Source organism: Microcebus murinus, chromosome 20 (assembly GCF_040939455.1).
Source record: "Microcebus murinus isolate Inina chromosome 20, M.murinus_Inina_mat1.0, whole genome shotgun sequence".
Classification (NCBI taxonomy): domain Eukaryota; kingdom Metazoa; phylum Chordata; class Mammalia; order Primates; family Cheirogaleidae; genus Microcebus; species Microcebus murinus.
In genome coordinates, this window is record NC_134123.1 from 2499316 (window position 1) to 2525719 (window position 26404).

The window sequence follows — 26404 nt, forward strand, 5'->3', positions numbered from 1 at the left end:
GATATTTCTGGACAGAATACTGGAACAGAAAGAAAAGAAGGTCATTGTTGGGACAGCTAGTGAAATCTGAATGAGGTCTATATATATAGATAGCATGGCATTGTACTGAAGTTGATTTCCTGATTTGGAGGGTTGAATGTGGATCAGACAGGTGTGTGTCCTTGCTCTTTGGAATATGTGCAAGAAGAGACAGAAAGACAGAGACAGATAGAGAGAGAGAGAACAAAATTAAATGTTAATACTTAAAATACTCACCAATGACTTTAACAAAATAAGCATCTGCTTCAAAGTTATTTTTTAGTGTATGGATGACAAAATCATTCTTTGTATATCCTTTACTTAGGACAACAATATCTAAGATTCCCTGGAAAAAACACAAACAAAAACGGTAAGAATAAGCTACTAGACCAACTAAAAAAGTGACCACTATAATGCATGGCATATTACATTTATCATGTAAACATTATTTATTCAATCTGTTTAAAATAAAATTACTATTAAAATATTTACAGCACATGCATATAACTTTGAATAATAAAATATAAATAAAATGAAAAACTCTGTAACTTTAGTCTCTGGAGGTAATTGTTAGCATTTTGGTATATCTCCTTCCCATCATATTTGCATGAATTTTTAAAGGCTCATGATATAGACTACTAGATCCTTTCCAATCATTAGGGAGAATACCTTTTTATCTGCCCTTGCCACTAACTGCACATTACCATTTGTTTTTCCTAGAAAAGGAGGACGCTTTGCTCACTTTATTGAAGGAAAAAAGGTCAATTTAAAGTGACATTCTTCTGACTCTTTTCATGAGGTTGATCATTTATCATATTTTTTCACATGTTAGCAACTTGGGTTTTTCCTATAAAATCACTGTCTTCTATTTTTCCAGAGAGTTTTTGGTAACTTATCAGTTTGTATGAACCCCTTTATATAAAAGGATATTAATTATCAGACTCTTTCATAGCAAATTTATTTTCTAGATTTAAAAAATTATAAATTTCATTTATGATGTTTTGATGTACAAAAATTTAAAAATAACTTGTAATCAATTCTCCTGATTTTTCTCCTTGTAATATTTCTGCTGATTACTTTTGTGCTTGGAAATTGCTATTGAAAACTAAAATAACATGAGATTTGATAACAGGAGAAACAGAGGGAAACAAGGGCCTGAATATCATATAATTGAGAATAAGCTTTAGAAAAAACAAAACAAAATGGAACCCAAAATGGGGTAAATGGAGACATAAATGTCCTATTGGGCATTTAACTTTTTAAAACAAATTATCTTGCAAAGATTTACTGTGATATATTAATTCCAGAATATAACTTGTTTTTTTTTCATAATTTATTATTTTTTCTGAGTGGAAAATTGGTTTTTCACTTTAGAAAGGGGAAAATCAGAACTCTAAAAGCCTTTCACAAAGTCACCTAGCAACCAAAGACAAAGTCACAAGAAGGTGTGGAAACAGATGCTGCTTCCAGTTCAAAAAGATAGAAGTGAGTACTGAACTCATTCTTCTGTGATCTTGTGCAGATTCAAGGGTCTGTTATCTGGTGGCTGTGCTTTTGTTTACTGCTGAACATGCAGATTTGCCAGTTTCCGAGCAAGATTCTTTAGTGGTTTAATCCAAATCAGCAAAAAATGAGATATGGGAGGAATTTTCATATTTGACTCTACTGATCAACCAATAACATCAGTAAGTTTGCCATTTAACATTAAAAGTGGCTTTCTTTAATCAACTCATTTGCTTTTGTTATGTTGTATACATTTTCTCGGCAAATGGGATGAAGCTAAAGGGAGAGGAGGTAGATGGCAATTAAACTCCAAACACACAGGATAGCTCTGAACTCACATCTTCATAAATGTCAAAGAAGGTGGCAACCATGGCATCCTTGATTTGATTTAGGTCTGTCAGCTCCCAGTAGACTTTAAACATTCGATGTGCCTGCTCACAGCTTGCATTATTACAAGGGACATTCTCCAGTAAAAAGGCCTGCTGATTGCTGTATGACAAAGGAAAGGCATTTAGTTAACATAACGTATCGATGTGGTATAGTGTCAGCTGTGCCGTATTTCCCAGAATCAAAGGAGATGAAAATGGTATACAGTGCAAGTATATGACAAAAATCCCCCCATCTTATTGAACATTATACTGTCATTAAAAAAAACTGTTGGTTATCCTTCTTCAATGTTTGGCAGAAATCATCTGATTCTGTAGGCTAGTTAGTTGCTGGCCTCTCTTCTTTTACATGGAGATTTCAAGTCCATCCCTCCTTCCTCCTTTGCTACTCCACAGTCATCGATGCTGTGCACCATTACTGACTTCCTGTACACTGTCATTATCCATTTACATGTGTAGTACTCCTCTATGAACATACGCATTTTAATTGGAAAACCCTGATATTCCCAAGTCTTGTAAACCCAAAGCAGTGAATCCGTAAGGATAGAATTCCAGCTGCTATAATAGGCAGAACGGTAGGTATTACACCTTTCACATAATAGAAGCATCATACTTTGCATAACCACAAAGTCCTCCCTCTTGAATCCTACTTATAGGCAAAGTGGTTATGAGCTTAGATTCTGGAGCCCAATTACTTAGATTCAAATTCTGGCTCTGTCATTTAGTAGCTATGTGATCCTAAGTGCGTTATTTAACCTCTCAGATCCTTGTCTGTACGCTGTGTGAGAAGCACACTTACAGCATAGGGTTGTTAAGATGAAATAGTGAATAGAAAATACTTAGAACAATTCCTGGCATCCAGTTAGTATTCAGTGAAAATGTTTATATTATCATCATTCTTATTATGGAGTGCAACACAATGCCATGTAAAAATATTTTCTTTAGATATAGAATCAACCTTTGTAAAGTATGATTTTATGTAAGGGCTCCTATTTATAGGTATTGTTCCAATATATTTAAATATTCCTTCACCTTCCTCTATGCACATAAAAAGTAACAGACTATAGGGCTTAAATTCTATTACTGCTCAATTTTTTCTCTAATAATTCTTTTAAATAAGTCCATGAAGGCAGATTTCTTTTTTTTATATAAAAATATTACTTTGGGTCTGGGTGATTTGGAAAAGGGAAAAAAAGCTTAATTATAAGAAAGGAAAATTTCTAAGTGTTTAATGCAGCATAGAAACCCATGCACAAAATATTCAATTTGCATAATGTATACTAAATATATATGTTTGGTTTTAAATTCTTTTTCTAGATAAAAAATTCCAAAAGAAATAGTTTACTAGACCATTTCTTTTTTCTTCTTCTTCCATATCGACAGAGATGGGCAAGGACAGACCATTTCTTTAACAAATGAAAATAATCTCTGAGATCGTAACATTTACTTGCAAAACTTTGCTGAAGACCTAACATATAACAGTATTCTTTCATTAGAAAGAATAACTGACTTCTTTGTCTTCTGTCTGAAAACTAATTTTTAAATTCTAATTTATAGTATTTTTCCAAGTAACTTACCCATCCTACTTTCTTAGCTAAAAATTTTTACTAGCTATTTCACAGAGATGCACCACACACTGTTTTGTAGTTAGGAGATTGTATTAAAACATGAGAACATGTGTTAGAAGCACCTTTCTGCAATATTCTACAATCAATGCATCATATTGGTACCTTGTGAACAAGCATGTGCCTCTATTTCCCTATTCAAAACTACTGCACAGATTTCATTATTATAACTCTGATCACAATTTCAAATATACAACAACGACCTATAACAAAAATCCTTATTGCAATTTAAAACATCATTCCTAACTTTTTATACGAGTTTGTAAAGATCATAATGGAGTTCACTAGCTTCTCTGGTCTTATATCGTGGAACTCAGGGCCCATAAAAGTTCAGTTATTTTGAACTCTGCTGAGGTCTCTACAGGTAGAACCTAGAACCTTACCTTTAAAATTAAATTCTATTTTAATCCTGGGAGAGAAGAACCTTGATACATTTGGTTTGGAAACTCTTGGGAAGAAATGGTCATGGTCCTTTTGAGTCAGTTTCTCTGTGTGTTCTTGGCAATTACAACTAATGTACCTTTTAAAAAATTCTTTTTAAAAAATGATTACACAAGTTATTATAAAATTCAAGTAACAGAAACATTTAAAAAGTCAAAATCCTTCCTTTCCAGGGATGATCATTGTCAATTTGGTGTGTATTTCTCCAGACCTAGCCACATACAAATATGTACGTATATCATTAAAAAAACAAAAAACAACATATTTGATTGGGTGCTATTATACATACTTTTCTGTAACTATTTTCTTTCTACTATATAATATAGCATACAAGTAGGGGGAAGGAATATAGTCTGACTAAGGACTTTATTGAAAATTCCCTATCGAGAAGTTGTAACAACTTAAGTCCCCTGTTAGTTAGTCCAGTGAATTGCCTGTTTCTTCACAGTCTCTTTCTTTCCACTGGCTACCCCATCATAGGGCTATGCCATCACTCGTCTTAACACTACGCCATTGACGGTCAGGTTGTTGTCAACTGTTCTCCATATTACACACACACACACACACACACACACACACACACACACGGATAAGGTACTTTTCTTTGGGAACTTATAGAAAGATTTCCAGATGAGAGTCAGCTGGCCAAAGGACATGCATATTTTAAATGTCAACAGATAAAGCTAAATGGCCCTCTAGAAATGTACCAATCTATATTTCCAATAGTGTATGAGTGTGTCTTTCATATCTTGCCAATATTAGTAATATCGCTTCTTAATCTTGATAGTTGAATAGCTTAAAAATGATCTCATTCTCCTGATTGTGAGAGAAGCTGAGTATTGCTATTATGTTTATCAGCTATTTATGTTTCTTCCGAGAACTACCAATTAACAACTTTTCTCTTATTGAGTTTTTATATCTCTGATTGTTAGGGACTTTAGCTCTTTACCTGTTATTCTCATATTTTTATTTGTAAAATGGAAGTAATAATAACACATTACCAAATGGCTATTGTAAGGATTAAATGAGAAAATGTATGGTAAAGTGTTTAGTATGGTGCCTGGTATAGCACAGTACACATTTATTAAATGCTGTTATTATTAGTATATATTGCTGTTATTATTACTTTGATGTTTTGTACACATTTTTTCCCAGACTTTTATTTTTTAAATTTTGTTTATGGTATCCTTTACTAAAAGGTTTCTACTATGTATGTAGTTATTTATGTCTATCTTTTTCTGTTTTCTTTTCTTTTTTTCTTTGAGACAGAGTCTCACTTTATTGCCCAGGCTAGAGTGAGTGCCGTGGCATCAGCCTAGCTCACAGCAACCTCAAACTCCTGGGCTCAAGCAATCCTACTGCTTCAGCCTCCTGAGTAGCTGGGACTACAGGCATGCGCCACCATGCCCGGCTAATTTTTTGTATATATATATTTTAGTTGGCCAATTCATTTCCTTCTATTTTTAGGAGACAAGGTCTTATTCAGGCTGGTTTCGAACTCCTGACCTTGAACGATCCGCCCGCCTCGGTCTCCTAGGGTGCTAGGATTACAGGCGTGAGCCACCGCGCCTGGCCTATATTTTTCTTTATGGCACTATAAGACATGATAAAGGAAGTCCATCAGGCAAATGGAAAATGACACCAGATGACAATTCTACACAAAAAATAAAGAGCATTAAAAATGTCAAATATGTAGGCAAGTAGAAAAGATTTTTTCTTGTTATTTTTCTTTAGAGAGAATTGGCTGTCAAAACAAACAAACAAACAAAACCCAACATGGTGTGGTATTAATAATGTAGTAGATGTAAAATGGGTGATAAAATTGTATCACGAGTAGGAGAAACAGAAATATACTTTTGTAAGGTTCTGAAACTGTGTAAAGAGGTATAATATTGTTTGAGGATAGACCTACATAAGTTAAAGATGTATAAACCCTAAAGCAGCCACCAAAATAAGATTTATAGTTAATAAGTCAACAAAAAGATGAAACAGAATCATAAAAAATATTCAACTAATTCAAATAAAAGCAGAAAGAGGAAAAAAACAAAAAAGAAAACAAATAAGAAGATAGTAGACTTTAACCAAATCAATGTTGACTTGATATACAAACAAATTAAAAGGCACAGACTGTCAGAATGGACTAAAAAACTAAGACTCAACTATATACTGTATAAAAACATCTACTTTAAACATAAAAACATAAATAAAGAAAAAGTAAAAGTGACGATAAGAGATAAGTCACCATGAGGAAAGCAAAAGACAATCCATAGAATGAGAGAACAAATCATATAGCCGATAAAAGACCTGTATCTAGAATATATAAAAAAAACTCTCACAACTCAATAATAAGACAACTCAATTTTGAAAATGAACTAAGGATCTGAATCAACATTTTCCCAAGAAGATATACAAATGGCCAATATGCACATGAAAACATGTTCAACAAAATTAGCCACCAGAGAAGTCCAAATCAAAATCACAGTGAGACATCACTTCATACTCAGTAGGATGGCTATAATAAAAAAAGATAGATAGTAACTAGTGTTGGAGAGAATGTGGAGAAATTAGAACCTCATACATTGCTGGGAGGCATGTAAAATGGTATAGCAGCTTTGGAAACCAGCCTGGCAGTTACTCAAAAGGTTAAACAGAGAGTTATCAATTGACCCAGAATTTCACTCCTAGGTATATCCCAAGAAAAATGAAAATATATGTCTACAAAAACTCATATGGATAAATGTTCAGAATAGCACTATTTATAGGGGCCAAAAGGTAGAAACCATCCAAATAGCAACTGATGAATGGATAAACAAAATGTGGTATATCTATATGATGGAATATTATTTGGCGATACAAAGAAATGTATTATACACAGTAGAATCTTTTAAAGCATGCTAAGTGACAAAAGCCAATCACAAAGGACTATATATTATGATTCCCTTTATAGAAAATGTCCGGAACAGGTAAATCTATTGTGATAGAAAGTAGATGAGTAGTTGCCTAGGGCTAAGGGGATTATGAGAAAATGGGGAGTGACTGCTAATGGGTACTGGTTTCATTTTGGGGTAATAAAAATGTTCTAAACTTGAAGGTGATAGTTAAATAACTCTGTGCATACATTAAAAACCATTGAGCCTGGGCGCAGTGACTCACGCCTGTAATCCTAGCACTCTGGGAGGCCGAGGTGGTAGGATTGCTTGAGCTCAGGAGTTTGAGACCACCCTGAGCAAGAGTGAGATCCTGTCTCTCTTAAAAAAAAAAAAAGAAAGAAAGAAAAAGAAAAAATTAGCCGGGCATGGTGGCACATGCCTGTAGTCCCAGCTACTTGGGAGGCTGAGGCAGACGGATTGCTTGAGCCCAGGAGTTTGAGGTTACTATGAGCTAGGATGATACCATAGCACTCTAGCCTGGGAAAGAGAGTGAGACTCTGTCTCAAAAAACCCTAAAAAACAACTCCCCTCCCCCCCCCCCAAAAAAAAACAACAACATTGACTTATGGAATTTAAATGAGTGAACTGTATGGTAAGCGATTATATCTCAGTAAAGCTGTTACAAATGTTAAAAAAATATATAGCAGGCTAAGGCAAATTAAAAAGAAGGCTGGAGTGGTTATATTAATAAAAGATAAGGTAGACTTCACAACAAAGAGTATCACCAGAATAAAAAGAGTCATTTCATAATAAAAGGAAGTCATTTCATCTAGACACATAAGAATCCTAAAAGTTTATGCATTTAATAACACAGCAACAAATTATATAAAACAAAAATTGGGAAACTGCATGGAGAAACAGACAATTTCACAGCTATAGTCAAAGATTCTGATACACTTCTTTTAATAACTGATAGACTAAAAATACATAAAACCAATGAGAATAAATAAGATTCAAACAATATTATCAATCAATTTGACCTGACTGACATTTATTGAATATAACCTAACAATCCCAAAATATACAATCTTTTGAGGTACACAGGAAACATTCATCAAGATAGAGCATATTCTGGATCATGAAATAAGCTTCAATATATATAAAAGAATTGAGGTCTTTTATATATATTAAACAAAGTATGTTTTCTGATCATCATGGAATTAAATTCGAAATCAATAACTGGATATCCGGAAAATCTCCAAATATTTGGAAATTAAATAAAATACTACTAAATAAACCATGAATAAAAAGTAAAATGAGAAAGTACTTTGAACTTAATGAAAATGAAGACAGCACATCAAGATATGTGGTATGCCACTAAAGTAGTATTTGGAGAGATATTTATAGAACTAAATCCCTATATGACAAAAGAAGAAAAATCTCAAATCAAAGATGGAAGTCTTAGTTTCTTCTGTAAGAAACTAGAAATAGAAGAGCAAATAAAATGTGAAGGAGAAGAAAGGAAATAACAAGGGAAATCAATGAATTAGAAAACAGGAAAAAGAGACAAATCAAAGAAAACTAAAGCTGGTTCTTAAAGAACAATAAAATCGATAAATCTCCAGCCAAAATGGCCATTTGAAAAAATAAAAAAGAGAAAAGACACAAAGTACCAATATCAGGAATGAAAGAGTTGACATCACTACATATTTTATAGGTATTAAAAGGAAAACAAGGGAATGTTATGAAAAACTTTGTGCCAATACAATTAACAAGTTAGATGAAATGGACAAAATTCCTTAGAAGTAACAAAAGTATTAAAACTTACTCAAGAATACATAAAGAAGTTGAACTCACAGTTTAACATCTTCTCAAAAAGGAAACTCCAGACCCAGATGGCTTCATTGAAGAATTCTACCAAATATTTAAGGAAATAATACCAATTCGACACCACTCTTCAGAAAACAGAAAAGGAAGACATAATTCTCAATTCATTCTATGAAGCCAGCATTATGCACCAAAATCAAAGAAATTACAAGAAAACTACAGACTATGAAGATAGACACAAAGTTTCTAAACAAAATTCTAGTAAATCAAATTCAATAATACAGTTAGATCTTGCTTTGCACAGTAAGTAGCAGTTATTGAAACTGGTGCATTTTTGAATCATATCTCTGCTTTGTGATTACCAGTGAACCTTGCAGAAAGAGGACACAGTTCTGGTAACAAGACATGTTTCAGTGAACACAGTACATTGCAAAATGAAGACTGCAGGTATATAAAAAAGACAAAAATCATAATCATGTTGGGTTTATTGCAAGAATGGAAAGTTGTTTAATATTCAAAATTAAATCAATATAATCCACTAGTTTAACAAACTAAAAAAGGAAAGCATATGATCATTTCATTTAAGGCAGAAAAAGCGTTTGACAAAATTCAACATCCAATTCTGACCCAAACTCTCAGGAAATTAGGAATAGAGGAAATTTCTCAACATTGTAAAGGGCATCTACAGAAAACCTACAGTGAACATCATACTAATGGTGGAAGACTGAATGCTGTCCTCCTAAGATTCTTACTCTTACAAGGCATGGATGTTTGCTCTCATCACTTCTATTCAACAATGTACTATAAGTTCTAGCCATTGTAATAAGAAAGAAAGAACGAAAAAGGCATCCAGATTGGAAGGAAGAAGTAAAACTATCTTTATTTGTAAATTATATGACGACTTATTTAGAAAATCCTATTAAATCTATAAAAATATTACCAGAACTAATAAGTAAGCTTAGCTATATGGCAAATACAAGAGTCAAGAACAATTAGAAATTGAAATAAAAGAGTACCAGTCATAATAACAACAACACTATAAAACACAAGATGGGTGTAGTGGCTTGAGCTTACCCGATCACTTGAGGCCTGGAGTTTGAGACTGGCCTGTGCAACGCAGCGAGACTCTGTCTCTAAAAATTATAAAGAATTAGTTGGGCACAGTGGCTCATGCTTGTAGTCCAAGCTAGTAGGGGGGCTGAGGTAGGAGGATCACCTGAGGCTAGGAGTTTGAGACCAGCCTGGTCAATATAGCGAGATTATGTCTCTGAAAACAAAACAAAACACCCAAACAAACCAGAAAAAGAAAACACACCTATAACTCTGACAAAAGATGTGCAAGACCTATACAATGAAAGTAGAACACACTGCCAAGAAAATTAAAGATCTAAAATAAAAGAAGAGATATATATGCACCATGTTCCTGGTCAGAGGACTCGATGTTATCAAGGTGTCAATTATCCCTAAATTCATCTATAGAGTCAATGTAATCCCAATCAAAATCACAGCAGACATTTTAATTATGTCTGCAGAAATTGACAAACTGATCCTAAAATTTATTAAAAATGTAAACAAATTAGAACAGCCAATAACCTTGGAAAAGAAGAATAAAGTTGGAGGACTTACACTATCTGAATTCACTACCCATTTTAAACAACGGTAATCCAAACAAGTGTGGCACTGCTGCAAAGATGGAGTATTGGATCGATACAGTCAATCACTGGAACAGAGAGTGAAAAAATACACCCGCACATATTGTCTGTTGATTTTCATCAAAGATCAAAGGCAATTTTAGCAGAAAAAATGGTGCTGGAACAATTTACAAAAAATGAATTTGCATTTATTCCTTGTAACATATACAAATATTAACTCAAAATGGATCATAGACCTAAATGTAATACCTATAGGACGATACAATTTCTAGGGCAAAATATAACAGGAAATCTTTGTGACTCTGAGTTACTTAAAGATTCATTAGTTATGATACTAAAATTGGAATTATGACAGAAAAACTGAAATAGTGTACTTTTTCAAAATTAAATACTTCTGCCCTTTGAACAACATGTTTAGGGAATGCAAAGATAAGCTAGAGATTGAGAGAAAATATGTGCAAATAATATCTAATAATAATGGTCTCATATTCATAATAATAATGAACTTTCAACATTCAGTAAAAAGAAAAAATATTCCAATTAAAATATGGGCAAAATACTTGAACAGGCACCTTACCAAAGAAGATAATTATAAAAGACATATAAACACATGAAAAGATGCTTAATAATCATTTATTAGAGAAATTGAAATTAAAACTACAAACAGATATACTAGAAACAGAACAGACAAAATTAAAAAGACTGACAACACCACAGTTGGATATAATAATGGAGCAACTGGAACTATTTGGCATTTTCTTTCTTTCTTTTTGTTTTTAAGAGACAGTGTCTTGCTCTGTTGCCTGAGCTAGAGTGCAGTGCCATCTCCATAGTTTACTGCAACCTTAGACTCCTGGGCTCAAGCAATCCTACCACTTCAGCCTCTCAAGTAGCTGGGCCTACATGCATACACCACCATGCCCCACTAATTTATTTTTTATGTTTTTGTAGAGATGAGGTCTTCCTGTGTTGTCCAGGTGGTCTCAAACTTCTGGCCTCAACCAATCCTGCCTTCACTTCCCAGAGTGCTAGGATTACAGGCATAAACCATGGAGCCTGGCTGGCATTTTCTTAAAAAGTGAAACATTTATGCATCTAGATTTGGGATTAAAAAAAAAAAAAAAAGAAAAAAAAAAAAAGTGAAACATTTACCTTACTAAAGACCCAGCTATTCCATTCCTTTGTATTTACCCAAGACAAATGAAATGCCCAGACAGTGACTTTTACATGAATGTTCACACCAGACCATTTGTAGTGATCAGAACTCATAAAAATCTAAATGTTCAACAATATGTAAATGTATATAATAAACAAATTATGATATATCCATAAAATGGACTACTCCCCAGTAATAATAAGCAATGAACTATCACACATTTACAAACATGGACGAATTTCAATATTATTATACTGAATGAGAACCCAGACATAAAAGAGTATACATTATATAATTCCATTTATATAAAATATTAGAAAATGCAATCTAATCTATAGTGATAGGAAGCAGATTAGCAGTTACATGTGGAATAGGGAAAGAGTGGATAACAAAATATTAAGAGGAAACTTTTGTGGGTGATGGATATATTCATTACCTTGATTGTGGTGATATTTTTAATAGGTGTATGTGTATATACCAAAACATATCAAATTATACACTTTAAAGATATGCAGTATACTCTATGTCAATTAAACCTTAATTCAGCTATTAAGGGACACCTTAATGGTAAAAAGACCCAAAGTACAAGTAACGAGAGAGAAAATAGGCTGGGTGGAATGGCTCATGCCTGTAATCCTAGCACTCTGGGAGGCTGCTTTGGGGATATTGCTTGAGCTCAGGAGTTTGAGACCAGCCTGAGCAAGAGTGAGACCCCGTCTCTACTAACAACAGAAAATATTAGCTGGGCATGGTGGTGTATGCCTGTAGTCCCAGCTACTCAGGAGGCTGAGGTAGGAAGATCCCTTGAGCCCAGGAGTTTGAGGTTCAGTGAGCTATAATGACACCACTGTACTTTAACTCTGGGGTGACAGAGTGACACTCTGGGAAAAAAAGAATAAAAAAATAAATTTGACATCATTGAAATGCAAATTATTTGTGCTTCAAAAGATACTATTAATATCAAGAAAGTTAAAAGACAACCTAAAGAATGGGAGAAAAATTTTCCAAGGAAGATATACAAGCTCAACATCATTAACCATCAAAAATACAATGAGATATTCTGATGAACACAAAGGCAAAAACCCTCAACAAAATACTAGCAAACTGAATTCAACAACACATCAAAAATATTATTCAACATGAGCAAGTGGGATTCATCCCAGGGATGCAAGGATGGATCAATGCATGCAAATCAATCAATGTGATACATCATATCAATAGAATGAAGGACAAAAAACATATGATCATTTCAGTTGATGATGAAAAAGCATTCAATAAAATTCAACATCCCTTCATGATAAAATCTCTTAAAAAACTGTGTATAGGTGGAACTTAACACAATAAAATTCATATATGACAGACCCACAGCAAGTATATTGAATGGGAAAATACTGAAAGCCTTTCCTCTAAAATCTGGAATAAGAAAAGGATGCCCACTTTCATCATTGTTTTTTAATACAGTACTGGAAGTTCTAGCTAGAACAATCAGACAAGAGAAAGAAATAAAGGGCCTCCAAATTGGAAAGAAAGAAGTCAAATTATCCTTGTTTAAAGATGATATGATCTTATATCTCGAGAAACCTAAAGATTTCACTTAAAAACTATTAATATTAGAACTGGTTCTAATCAACATTCCAAATTCAGGAAGGTTGCAGGATACAAAATCAACATACAAAAATCAGTAGCATTTCTACATGCCTACAGTAAACAATCTGAAAAAGAAGCCAAAAAAGTAATCCCATTTATGATAGCTACAAATAAAATAATATACCTAGGAATAAACTTAAGCAAAGAAACGAAAAATCTCTATAATAAAAACTACAAAATATTGATGAAAGAAGTTGAAGGGCCATAAAAAAATGGAAAGATATTTCATGCTCATGGAATGGAATAATCAATATTGTTAAAATGTCCATACTATCCAAAGCAATCTACAGATTCAATGCAATTTCCATCAAAATACCAATCACATTCTTCACATAGAAAAAAATAATCCTAAAATTTATACGGAACCACAAAAGATCCAGAAGAACCAAAGCCACTCTGAGCAAAAAGAACAAAACTGAAGGAATTACATTACCTGACTTCAAATCATACTACAGGGCTATATATTAACCATAACAGCATGGTTGTGGCATAAAAACAAACACATAGACCAATGCAACAGAATAGAGAACTGAGAAATAAGTCCACACATCTATAGAGAACTTATCTTTGCAAAGGTGCCTGGAACATACAGTAGGGAAACAACAGTCTCTTCAATAAATGGTGCTGGGAAAATGGAATATCCATATGCAGAAGAATGAAACTAGACCCTTATCTCTCACCATATACAGAAATCAAATAAAAATGGATTAAAGACTTAAATCTAAGACCTGAAACTATGAAACTACTAAAAGAACACCTTGGGGAAACACTTCAGGATACTGTCTGGGCAATGATTTCTTGAGTAATACCCCAAAGCACAGGCAACAAAAGTAATACTGGACAAATAGGATCACATCAAGCTAAAAAGTTGCTGCACAGCAAGGAAACAATGAACAAAGTGAAGAGACAAACCATAGAATGGGAGAAAATGTTTGCAAACTACCAATCTGACAAGAGATTATTAACTAGAATACATAAGGAGTTCCAACAACTTAACAGAAAAAAAGAATCCAATTAAAAAATGGGCAAAGGATCTGGACAGACATTTCTCAAAAGAAGACATACAAATAGCTAATAGGCATATGAAAAATGTTCAACATCATTAGTTATCAGAAAAATACAAATCAAAACTTCAATCTTACCTCAGTTAAAATGGCTTCTATCAAAAAGACAGGCAACAACGGATGCTGGTGGGGATGTGGAGAAAGGGGAACCCTCGTACACTGCTGGTGGGAATGTCAATTAGTGCCGCCACTATGGAGAACAGTATGGAGGTTCCTCAAAAACTAAAACTAGAACTGTTGCCCATTGCTGGACACATATCAAAGAAGGGGAATTCAATATATCGAAAAGATATCTGCACTCCCATGTTTATTGCAACACTATTCACAATAGCCAAGATATGGAATCAACCTAAGTGTCCACCAATGGATGAATGGATAAATAACTAGTGGTACATATACATCATGGAATATTATACAGACACAAAAAAGAATGAAATCCTGCAATTTGCAACAACATGGGAGGAAGTGGTGAGCATTATATTAAGTGAAAGAAGCCAAGCACAGAAAGATAAATCTCGCATGTCCTCATTTACATATAGGTGCTTAATATTAAAAACAATTAATTTCATGGAAACACAGAGAAGAGTGACAGTTAGCAGAGGCTGGGAAGGGTAGTGGGGAGGGAGGGATAAAATTGGGATGGTTAATGGGTGCAACAATAAAGTCATATAGTTAGAATGAACAATATTGGATGGCATAACAAAATGACTATAATCAATAATATGTTAGGGTATACTTTAAAATAACTAAAAGAGTGGAATTAGAATGTTCCTAACACAAAGAAATGTTAAATGCCTGAGGTGATAGACACCTCAATTATCCCATTTGGTTAATTCACATTGTATGCCTGCATCAAAATATCACATGTGCTCTATAAAGATATACAACTATTATGTACCCATAATAATTAAAAATAAAAATAGAAATAAATATAATGAGATAATACTTTACACCTACTAGATGGCTATAATAGACAGGTAAAAAAGACAGGTTAACAAATGCTAGTGAGGATATAGAAAAATTGGAACCCATATAATGAGGATGGTAATGTAAAATGGTACAGCTGCTTTGGAAAACAGTCTGATAGTTCCTTAAACAGTTATCATGTAAAAATAAGAGTTCCATTCTTAAAGTATATTCTACTCCTAGGTCTATCTCAAGAGAAATGAGAATACATCCACATAAAAACTTGTATATGAATGGTAACAGCAGTATTATTCATAACATCCACAAAGTGGAAACAATTTACACGTCCATAATTTAATAAATGTTATATATCCATACAATAGAATATTATTTGACAAGAGAAAGAAATGGTGGCTCATGCCTGTAATCTTAGTACTTTCTGAGGCTGAGGCAGGAGAATCATTTGAGGCCAGTAGTTTGAGACCAGTCTGAGCAAGAAGCAAGACCCTGTTTCTACAAAAAATAAACAAATTAGCCAGGTGTGGTAGCTCACACCTGTAGTCCCAGCTACTTGGGGGTTTGAGGCAGAAGGAGCACTTCAGCTCAGGAACTGGAGGTTACAGTAAGCTGATGACACTGAACCTGAGTAACAAACTGAGACTCTGTCTCAAAAAAAAAAAAAAAAAAAGTACTTCTATGTGCTACCACATGGACAAATCTTGAAAACATAGTGAAGTCAAAGAATTCAGTCATGAAGTACCATATATTGTATGATTGCATTAAATGAAATGTTCAGAACAGGCAAAACTATAGAGATGGAAAGTAGATTAGTAGCTTCCTCAGGCTGGTGCAGGGGAGGAGTCATGGGAGGATTGGAGAGTGACAGCTAAGGTGAGTGGGGCTTCTTTTTACGGTAATGGAAATGTTCTACAATTGATTGTGATGATGGAGGCACAACTCTGTGAATAATCTAAAAGCCACTTAATTATATATAATAAATTGGTGATCATATGGTGTGTGCATTATATCTTAATAAAGCTGTTAGTAGGCTGTGCGCGGTGGCTCATGCCTATAATCCTAGCACTCTGGGAGGCCCAGGAAGGAGGATCACTTGAGCTCAGGAGTTCGTGACCAGCATCAGCAAGAGCGAGACCCAGTCTACTAAAAATAGAAACAAATTAGCAGGACAACTGAAATAAAAAGAAAATTAGCTGGGTGTGGTGGTGTATGCCTGCAATTCCAGCTACTCAGGAGGCTGAGGCAGAAGGATCACTTGAGCCCAAGAGTTTGAGGTTGCTGTGTACTAGGCTGACACCATAGCACTCTAGCCCAGGCAACAGATTGAGATTCTCATTAAAAAAAAAAAAAATCTGTTAATAAGAAAAGAATTGCTGAAAATTTTAACTCATAAAAAAATGGGAATGTTTAATCACATGTAAAATGTACATATCAAATGTCACTTCTCTGAATAGGCCAATATTTATTTGTCTAGTCTGTAGTCTTTTGGTACTGGTTTTAATTTCTGTTCAAAGATAGTAAAGTTGGTGTTGTTTCTCAATATACTACTATTTGACAAAGTTTGGGTTAGTCTAGGTTGTTAATTTGCTGTGAACATTTGTCTTATTTCTCATTAAGAGAGGTAGCAGACAGATCATTTAACTTGAAGTTTGATTTTCTCCCTGGCTGCTTTTAGAGCTTGTGTGTCCACTTTAGTCTTTTTCTGTATCCAGTGAGTTCTGTTCTTCTAGATTGTTCTTAACTGTCTTCCTCTTAATTCCCCAATTTCATTATCAGCCTAGGCTCACATACAAAGAAAAGAGCTTCAGTCTGGGGACATGCCTATCTTACTGTATAAACCTTCAGAAAGGCAGTTCTATATGGAGAAGAAAAACAAATTAAGAAGAAACACAAGCCCGTTAGGAATCTTCTAAAAATGAAACAATTTTTTTTGAACTGCTCCTGTGAAATCCAGGCTGCCAGCTATTGGTAAATGCAGAATGCTCAGCTAAGCTAATATAAACCTTTTACTCTGAAAAACTAAAAATCATTGATGTGTTTTGTAATACAAACTAGTGACAGTTAGAAATGGTCACATAAAGTGATTAACCTGATATACAGAATAAACTTCACCTGAGTGTGGTCAGAAGCAACACATTTATTCCCAAGACGGTTAATAAGTGGTTCAGAAGGCAGGCCGTAAATAGTTACTGAATAAAAGAAGGAAGGGAGCTATTTTCTGTAGAACAAGGTCAATTGAAAGGGAAAACCTAATGGGATGTAAGACTGTGAATGCTGAAAGTTCTTATGAAATAAGTGGCTAGAAATTATTTTGTCATGTTTTAATTCATCTTTATTGAAAGCTATTTCTTTTTTTTTTTTTTTTTTGAGACAGAGTTTCGCTTTGTTGTCCAGGCTAGAGTGAGTGCCGTGGCGTCAGCCTAGCTCACAGCAACCTCAAACTCCTGGGCTCAAGCGATCCTCCTGCCTCAGCCTCCCGAGTAGCTGGGACTACAGGCATGTGCCACCATGCCCGGCTAATTTTTTATATATATATCAGTTGGCCAATTAATTTCTTTCTATTTATAGTAGAGACGGGGTCTCACTCTTGCTCAGGCTGGTTTTGAACTCCTGACCTTGAGCAATCCGCCCGCCTCGGCCTCCCAAGAGCTAGGATTACAGGCGTGAGCCACAGCGCCAGGCCAGCTATTTCTTATATTGGGTAATTTGGTGGTCACTATAACATATTCTTTCTAGGTATTATGATATTTGTATTTATTATATAAAATGAAATACTATGGTCATTTTATTTGTTTGTTGGATAACTTCCACATTTCTGAGATAAACAGTGTACCAAGAATAGGTTTAGGGAGAAAAGGCATTTTAGGTTTGGGATACCAGGGCTGGAACATCCAGGGTAATCCATCAGGCAGTTATGTATAGACAGTCCACAACTTATGATGGTTTGACTTACAATTTTTCAACTTTATGATGGTTTTATTGGGGTATTAAATGCATTTTCAATTGATTATATTTTCCACCTATGAAGGGTTTATCAGGACTTAGCCCCATCATAAGTTAAGGAGACCTGTATACAAGTATTAGGAACAGATACAGGAATTTAAAAGTCCTAAGCTTATAACTGGTAATTAAAATGGCCAAAGTGGATAAAGAACATGCAGAGTGAGAACAAAGGACTAAGAATGGAACCCTAGAAACACCAATATTTAAGGTGGTCAAGATGAAAAGAAGCCCTAAGAAGAGACAGTAGGACAGGTAGAGAGGATACAGAGAACGAGAAGTTTCAGGATCAAGTCACCAACAGCTCACTGTAGACAAGAATCTGGCAACAGAAAGACTAAGAAGTGTCAATTGGATTTGTCAGTTAGAAGTCATTGGGATTGAATGAGATCTCGAGTAGCGTGAAGCTGGCTGAAGCATGACTGTGGCAGGTTAAGGGTAAATTTGAGGTGTTAAAAGAAAAACTTTAGATGAATTAAATTTAATAGAGTTTAATTAAGCAAAGAACAATTCACAAATTTGGCAGCCCTGAGAATCAGTGGTGGTTCAGAGAGCTCTGCTCCACAACTTGGGCAGGCAACATTTATAGAAAGCAAATGGAAGTGAGGTGCAGAAATAGTTTGATTGGTTATAGGTGGATATTTGCCTTATGTGGGCATAGTCTGCTCAGTTTTCAGTCTGTGATTGGCAGAAGTGTGGCTGCTATGATTTACTGAGACTCACCTATTTCTTACAAAAGTATACTACTAAATTAGGCTTTCAGTTTGTTTATGTACTAAGATTGAAGTTTGTTATGTAGGGACGCAAGTTACGGAGGCAGCTGCAGGCAAAATTTAGTTTAATTTAACAGAGGTAATAAAACAGAGATTGCCATTCAGAATCCCATCCTCTCCCAATTTTTTTTTTTAAGGTGGGAGAGACTTTTATATATTTAAATAAAGACTAGGGAAAAAGAGAGTGGAATGAGAAGATTTTTAGGACAAAGTGGAGGTGATAATTGATGCAGCAAGATCCAGAGGGGATATTCAGGATTGAAATGAAGATGGTATCACACAGAGAAAGAGAAATCAAGGAGGATATTGTTAAAGTAATTCAAGGTAAAAAGAAGTGATTTGAATTAAGGAGGTAACAGCAAAAATGGAAAAGAAGAGAAGCCTGAAAATCACATTATAAAAGAAGATTGTGCCTGCTTAGTGGAGGAGAGTCAAATGTAATTGAACTTTTCTAGGCTACAATGATTGGGGCCATGACACCCTATGATAATCAGTGAAATTAGGAAAAACTGGATTTAAAGTGAAGGGGATGTATGATCATGTTTGGTTTTAGACAAGGTAAGTTTGAGGAGATGGCTGGAAATCCACATGGCAGAGAAGCCAAGGTAAAAGGGAAGGTTCTAGGAGTCATTAACCCAGAACCCAACAAAGCTTGTACTGTAAATTTGAATGTAATAGCTGAGGCAAGTTATACAGGAAGAAAAAGTCAATAGGCTGAAGAGTCTACCTTTTCTAATGTCGTCAGGGGCAGACAAAGATTTAAAAATAAAACAAAACAAAATAACCCAGAAGTATGAGAAATATATCTTACAGTGATTAAGAGATATTTGTATCATTCAACAATGGAAATGAATGATTTGTTTGAAGATGTGAACTTCAGCTCAGTATGAAATCTTCTCATGTGATTTTTTTTTCCCACATCCTTGATTTTGACAATTGCTAATAATAACACCTCATGTGATTTTTTAAAGAGTTATGCTATAAGCCAAACCAAGCATTCAGTAACTGAAGACTGGTTCAATTAACCCAATGAAATATATTGAAATTATTAAAATATTTAAAAGTAATATTACTGACATGTAAAATTGTTCATAATATGTCAAGTGAAAAAAACAGGTCACAATATTAATGGTATGATCTTATTTTGCAATACAAACAAAGCATCAAACACCTACTTAAATTCATACTCATGAGCACACAGAAATAAAGCAGGAATATACATCCAAGATTAATGATGGTTGTCTCTTAGTGTAGAATTTTAGGTACATTTTATTTTCTTTAAGTTCATTTTTATATATTTTTCTATACTAAGCAGAAAATAGTATTTTCTTGCAGCTACCAGCCACCTCTTCTCACATCATCTATTGTTAATTCATTGCATAGTCTTAGAACTATCATATATTTTCCTTACTTGTGTTTTGCTGTTTACTGTCTACCTTCTCCAACTGTCTTATTCAAACTTGCCTCCCTTATATCTATAAGTTTTTTTTCAATAGAATAGGCATTCAATAAATATGTTAAAAGTAAAAGTAAACGGGCAATCCTTTTGTATGTGAGCAGTAAATATGGACTTAGTGCTATGGTTAAGGTCAGTAAATAGGTTCTGTTAAAATAATTAATTGGGAAACCATTAGACTGAGGTGGCTCTAGTGCCCTTAAGTAAATAGAAACCCAAGTCAGTATAAACAGTAAAACAAAACTTAAGCTTGCCCAACCAAAAACTGCCAAATAACCTCTAACTAGGGACTTTCCATGGGAATAATTCAAATAAGGCTATTACTCCATTTTAACCTATCATACATTTTCTATCCCTTGCCTCCAAGTTCACCCTATAAAGCCTTCCCTTCATGCCCTTTCAGTGGGGTCCAGAACCACATGTGGTCTGCAGCTGCCAAATTCATGAATTGCTATTTGCTCAAATAAACTCTTTAAAATTTTAATGTGACTAAGTTTATCTTTTAATGGTTGGTTAGTGCAATATTTGTACAAAATCACAGTACATAATAAAGTAGTGAGATTTATCTGAATCTGAATCTTTAATTAACCTTTTTTAAATTGAGATATAATCCGTATACCACAATCATCACCATTTTAAAGTATAGAACTTTGCAGTTCGGGGTATATTCATGAGGTTATACAATGACCACCACTAGTTAAATCCAGAACATTTCATCATCCCCACATGAAATCCCATACCCATTAGCAGCCACTCTCCATACAAGCAGCTCTTAATGAGGAATTTCTAAAGTGTTTTACACATCTATTAAAGAAGTGTATATTCTACCAAGATGACTCTTTGAAATGACAACAACTTCATCTGTATATATTAATATTTTTAGATAAAAATCAGCCATATTCATTTACAGATGGGGATACCAATAAAATTCGATCAAGGAAACCAAACCGTTACCCTGTCACTAGTCATATTTTGTATTTACACCATACCAACTTCTATGAAATAGTCATTAGCACCTGAAAGGTAAGATATATACGTATCTTAATGCCTGTGAGACACAAGAACTAAACAAATTTAAGATTCAATCTCACTTCATTGGGAAAAAAGCTTGATGACATACTGAGCTAACATGATTATGTACCTTAAAAAAAGGGTATTATCTCATCAATGAAAATGCATTAAAATAAGATTAAACCAGGAATGTAAACATAATTGCCTATCAAACCCTTTATTAAGCAGAAGACAAAACATTTAGATAATTAACTAAAACTTGGGCTGAAAGGAAAAGCAGATGTAACACAATTAACCCTTTTAATAAACTAAAATCTTTTCCTCTTTAGGTCTTTCTGGGCCTTGGGTGACCCCAAGTGACCCAATTTAAGATTTAAGTTCAGTATGCTAAGTTAGTTTTTAACATTACTCAAAAATGAGATAAAATTCTCTCTTCTTGTGATAATGATGGCTTTAAAGCTGCCAAGTAATGGCATACCTACAGTAATGACAATTTCTAGAATACTCATGTTAAAAAATAAGTTGTTTAAGATGTAGAAAGATAGAACTACACTGGAAAAGGTCATGAGTCCTACTTATGTTCTGTGGAACAAAACCTGAGTAAGTCTGTTTAAATACCCTTAGCTATAATACAAAAAGGGGTTTTCAGACAGTCCATGATTCCTCCTTCACTCTTTAGAATTCCATTGTACAGTATGTAAAAAGTGACAACTTACATACCGCTCTCACTTTTGTCATCTGCTTGGTTTCTGATGTTCATTTATGGAAAGAAAGGGAGGAAAGGAGTTTCAAGGAATTTCTATGATGTAAGAACAGCAGCATTATAAAAGCTTGGCTAACGGAACCAGAGGTTTTATCTGGTGAATTTTATATATCAAATTTATGTTATGTTAATAGTTTCCTCTGCTTGGATTCAAGTTCATAAATCCTTTCCTAAATTCCCACATGTACCTGATCATTTATGAATGTGTTACTCTGTTTAGTTGCCATTGATTACCCACTTCCTGAAAGGTCTTAGAATAAATATTTTCTTGGAATTTGAGAATCCCAGCCTTTTCCCTTGCTGTTATATTTTTCCAACTGCTTTTATAAAGAGTACTTTTTTGAAATGCCATTTATGGGCCTAGACAAAATTGCTAGCAAGTAAATATACAATAATAAGTATTTATAAAATATAGTTATATAAAATACAGTACATTTCATATGAAAAGGCTGCATCTTATAAAAGTATAGGTTTTCAAATCAGTAAGATGAAAATCATGTATATAATGGAGTTAATATATATATATTTAATATCCTGAATCTAACTATAGGTTTGGCATATTATAGGAGATCAATATTTAATCTGTTGTTTAATAACTCCAGAAGTATAGTAAAGGGGCTAGAGAATTATATTTTCATACATAGTTTTCTCTATATGATCCCATAGCATATATTACTATACATGTATATGAAAGATTACACAAGTCCATACAAGTATATTTTAACTTGAGAATGATGTATTACTGAATCTTTAATAGTAATTTTGCCATATTTAGACTAACTTTAAAACCTAATCTGTGATTCTGTCACATACAAAAATGCAAACAGTGATCATATCTGGGTGATATGATTATGGGTGATTTTAATTTTTTCATTTGTACTTCCTAAATTGCTATAATTTGTGCTTATTAGAAAAATATATAAAATAAAAAATACTATATTCTATTCTATTAAATTATGTGTGGCTCTGTTACATATTAAAAAGTAAACTCTTTTTCTAAATAAAAATATAATGTATGGTCATGAAAACGTCAGTGATACCACAAAATACCATTACTACTAAACATTGTGATGAAGATCCTGGCCAATGCTATATAAGACCAGAAAAAGAAAGAAGAGAAATAATAATTATATAGCAAGAGATATAATTATCCTTATTTTCAAATGAAAAGATTATCAACTTAGGAAATCAAAGAGAAAATAGCAATTATTAGAATAAGAAAAATAAAGTAAGATTGATGAATTTAACATCCATGTATCAAAATCAATAGCCTTCTTATACACCAAAAATAATCATTAGAAAATTAATTAAAAAAACTCTCATTCACAATAGCAATGAAATCTCTAAGTTATCAAGAAGGAATGTAACAAAAGCTGTATAGGACTTTATGAAGATAAAGAGAATACAAGATTCAATATCCCAAATATGCCAGTTCCTCACAAATTAATCGCTAAACAAAATCAATCAAATCACTGAAAAATCCAACAGAGTTTTCTGGGTCAAAAAAAAAAACAATTCTAAATTTATGTGAAAGGACAAAAGGACAAGAACAGTCAAGACAATTTTCATGATAATATTATATGGGAAGATTTTTCCCTATCAGACATCAAAAATTACTTTAAAGCTATAATAATCAATACAATTTGGAATCAGTGCACAGACTGATAAACAGGGTAAGTCACCAGAACAGAAGGCATAGAAGTAGAACCAACACGTAGAGAAACTTGATATAATACAAATGTGGCATTATAAGTCAGTGGAGAAAAAACAGACTACTCATTAAACATGAAGACAACTGATTAGTCAAGAGACAATGAATAAAATTAGATCCTTTTGCTACAATACAAAAAATAAATCTTAGGTAGGTTAAAAGCCTACATGTGAAAGGCAATATTTCTAAACTTTTATGATATAACCTAGAAAAATATCTTTATGACCATAGGATATATCATTATTATCTAAACAAGATAAAGAAAGCTTACATTGCATACATATTAATCTGTATTCATTCTGTGCACATTTTTAACACTACACTATATATAATTATATATAATTATCCCTATTCTCTGGTCATGTTTTTGTCACATCAGAGGAGTTTACTGAGTGCTATTGGTTACCATTAATATTGTGGTAGCTTACATATAAAGATGTATAAAAATATACTAGATTATATATTCAGCTGAGCTACACAGATACTGACATAAATGATCAGTTTGCTTACTTTATTAGAAATATAATCTATACATCATTATTTCCCTAATTATAAAAATTAAATACAGTCATCCCATGGTATACCCGGGGGATTGGGTCTTGGACCATTCTCTATCCCCCATACCAAAATTCTCACATATTCAAGTCCACAGTCTGCCTTGTAGAACCCATGTACACAAAACATATAGATGGCTTCACATTCCATGGATACTGTATTTTCCATTTGCGTTTGGTTGCTGATGCAGAGCCTGTGAATATGGAGGGCTGACTGTATATTTATATTGAAAAAAAATCCATATGTAAGTTGATGGCACAGCTCAAAACCATGTTGTTCAAGGGTCAACTGTATACAAATATATTTACAATACTGTAATGAATATAGTACTTTGAAACTTAAAGAGAAAATTAGATATGGCCATTTTAACAGGTAATTATAAATGGTAGTAACACATAAAACTGGATTTACAATCAGGGATTTGAATTTTGAGGCTGTAAAGAATGAGATGACATAGTCCAAAGTTGTGCTATCCAATACACTAGCAACTATCTACATGTGGCTACTAAGCAACTGAAATATGGCTAGTTTGAATTCAGATGTGCTTTAGTGTAAAACACAGTGGATTTTGAAGCATGAGTATATATACAAAAATATACACATTCCAATAACAAAACTGTGTTTTGAAGAATATGTGCACTAAATTTTTACTCTGTAAGGAGTTGGCTATGTGTGATGTACAAGCATATTCATTGATTTATTTTAGCATTTATTATTTTTATTTTAGAATATTATGGAGGTACAAATGTTTTGGTTACAGGAATTGTTTTTATACTGTGTGAGTCAAAGTTATGTGTGTCTATCAACTACATAATGTACACTGTACCTGTTAGGTATGATTTCACCCATCCCCTTCTCCCTCCACGTGCATTTCTGTTGAGTTTTACTTTCTATTTGTGCACATGAGTGTTGGCTGGTTAGTTCCAATTTAGTACTACATGTGGTGTTTGTTTTTCCATTCTTGCAAACTTCACTTAGGAGGAGGGTCTCCAGTTCCATTCAGATTGCTGTAAAAGGTATTAATTCATTTTTTTATGGTCAAATGGTATTCCATGGTATACATATACCACTCATGAATTGACAGGCACTTGGGTTGATTCCACATCTTTGCGAATGGGAATTGTGCTGCAATAAACATTTATTGTTATTATTATTATTATTTTTGAGACAGAGTCTTGCTGTGTTGCCCAGGCTGGAGTGCCATGACATCAACCTAGCTCAGAGCAACTTCAAACTTCTGGGCTCAAGCAATCCGTCTGCCTCAGCCTCCCGAGTAGCTAGGACTACAGGCATGTGCCACGATGCCCAGCTAATTTTTTCTATATATTTTTAGTTGTCCAGCTAATTTCTTTCTACTTTTAGTAGAGTTTGCTGTCTCAAACTCCTGACCTTGAACGATCCTCCCGCCATGGCCACCCAGAGTGCTAGGATTACAGGCATAAGCCACCACACCTGGCCTGCAATAAACATTTGAATGCAAGTGTCTTTTTGATAAAATGGCCTTTTTGCCTTTGGATAACTACCCAGTAGCAGGACTGCTGGTTCAAACCGTAGGTTTACTTTTAGTTCTTTGAGGAACCTCTATACTATTTTCCATAGTGGTTGCGCTAGTTTGCAGTCCCAACAAGAGTGTATAAGTATTCCTTTCTTTCCAAATGCATGCCAGCATCTATTGTTTTGGGACTTTTTGATAAAAGCCATTCTCACTGGGTTAGGTGATATCTTATTTTGGTTTTGATTTGCATTTCTCTGATAATTAGTGATGTTGAACATTTTTTCATACGTTTACTGGCCATTAGTCTGTCTTCTTTTGCAAACCTTCTGTTCATGTCTTTTGCCCACATTTTAATGGGGTTGTTTGACTTTTTCCTTGCTGATTTGCTTGAATTCTTTGTATATTCTGGTTATTAGCCTTTTATTGGGTATATATCATACAAATATTTTCTCCCATTCTGTAGGTTGTCTATTTGCTCTAATGAGAGTTTCCTTGGCTGTGCAGAAGCCTTTTAATGTAATCAAGAC

At 33.8% G+C, this 26404-nt stretch overlaps 1 protein-coding gene across 3 annotated transcripts in view; it reads right to left on the reverse strand.

The window, feature by feature from the left end:
• Positions 1-26404, reverse strand: part of ITFG1 (integrin alpha FG-GAP repeat containing 1) — a 305254-nt gene that overhangs the window by 127136 nt on the left and 151714 nt on the right. For all 3 annotated transcript variants that reach the window (XM_012773847.3, XM_075995608.1, XM_075995609.1), the window contains exons 11-12: positions 1860-2010; positions 256-364 (exon numbers count right to left, since the gene is read on the reverse strand). In XM_012773847.3, coding sequence (XP_012629301.2) covers positions 256-364; positions 1860-2010 — 260 coding nt within the window. The remainder of the gene's footprint in view (positions 1-255; positions 365-1859; positions 2011-26404) is intronic.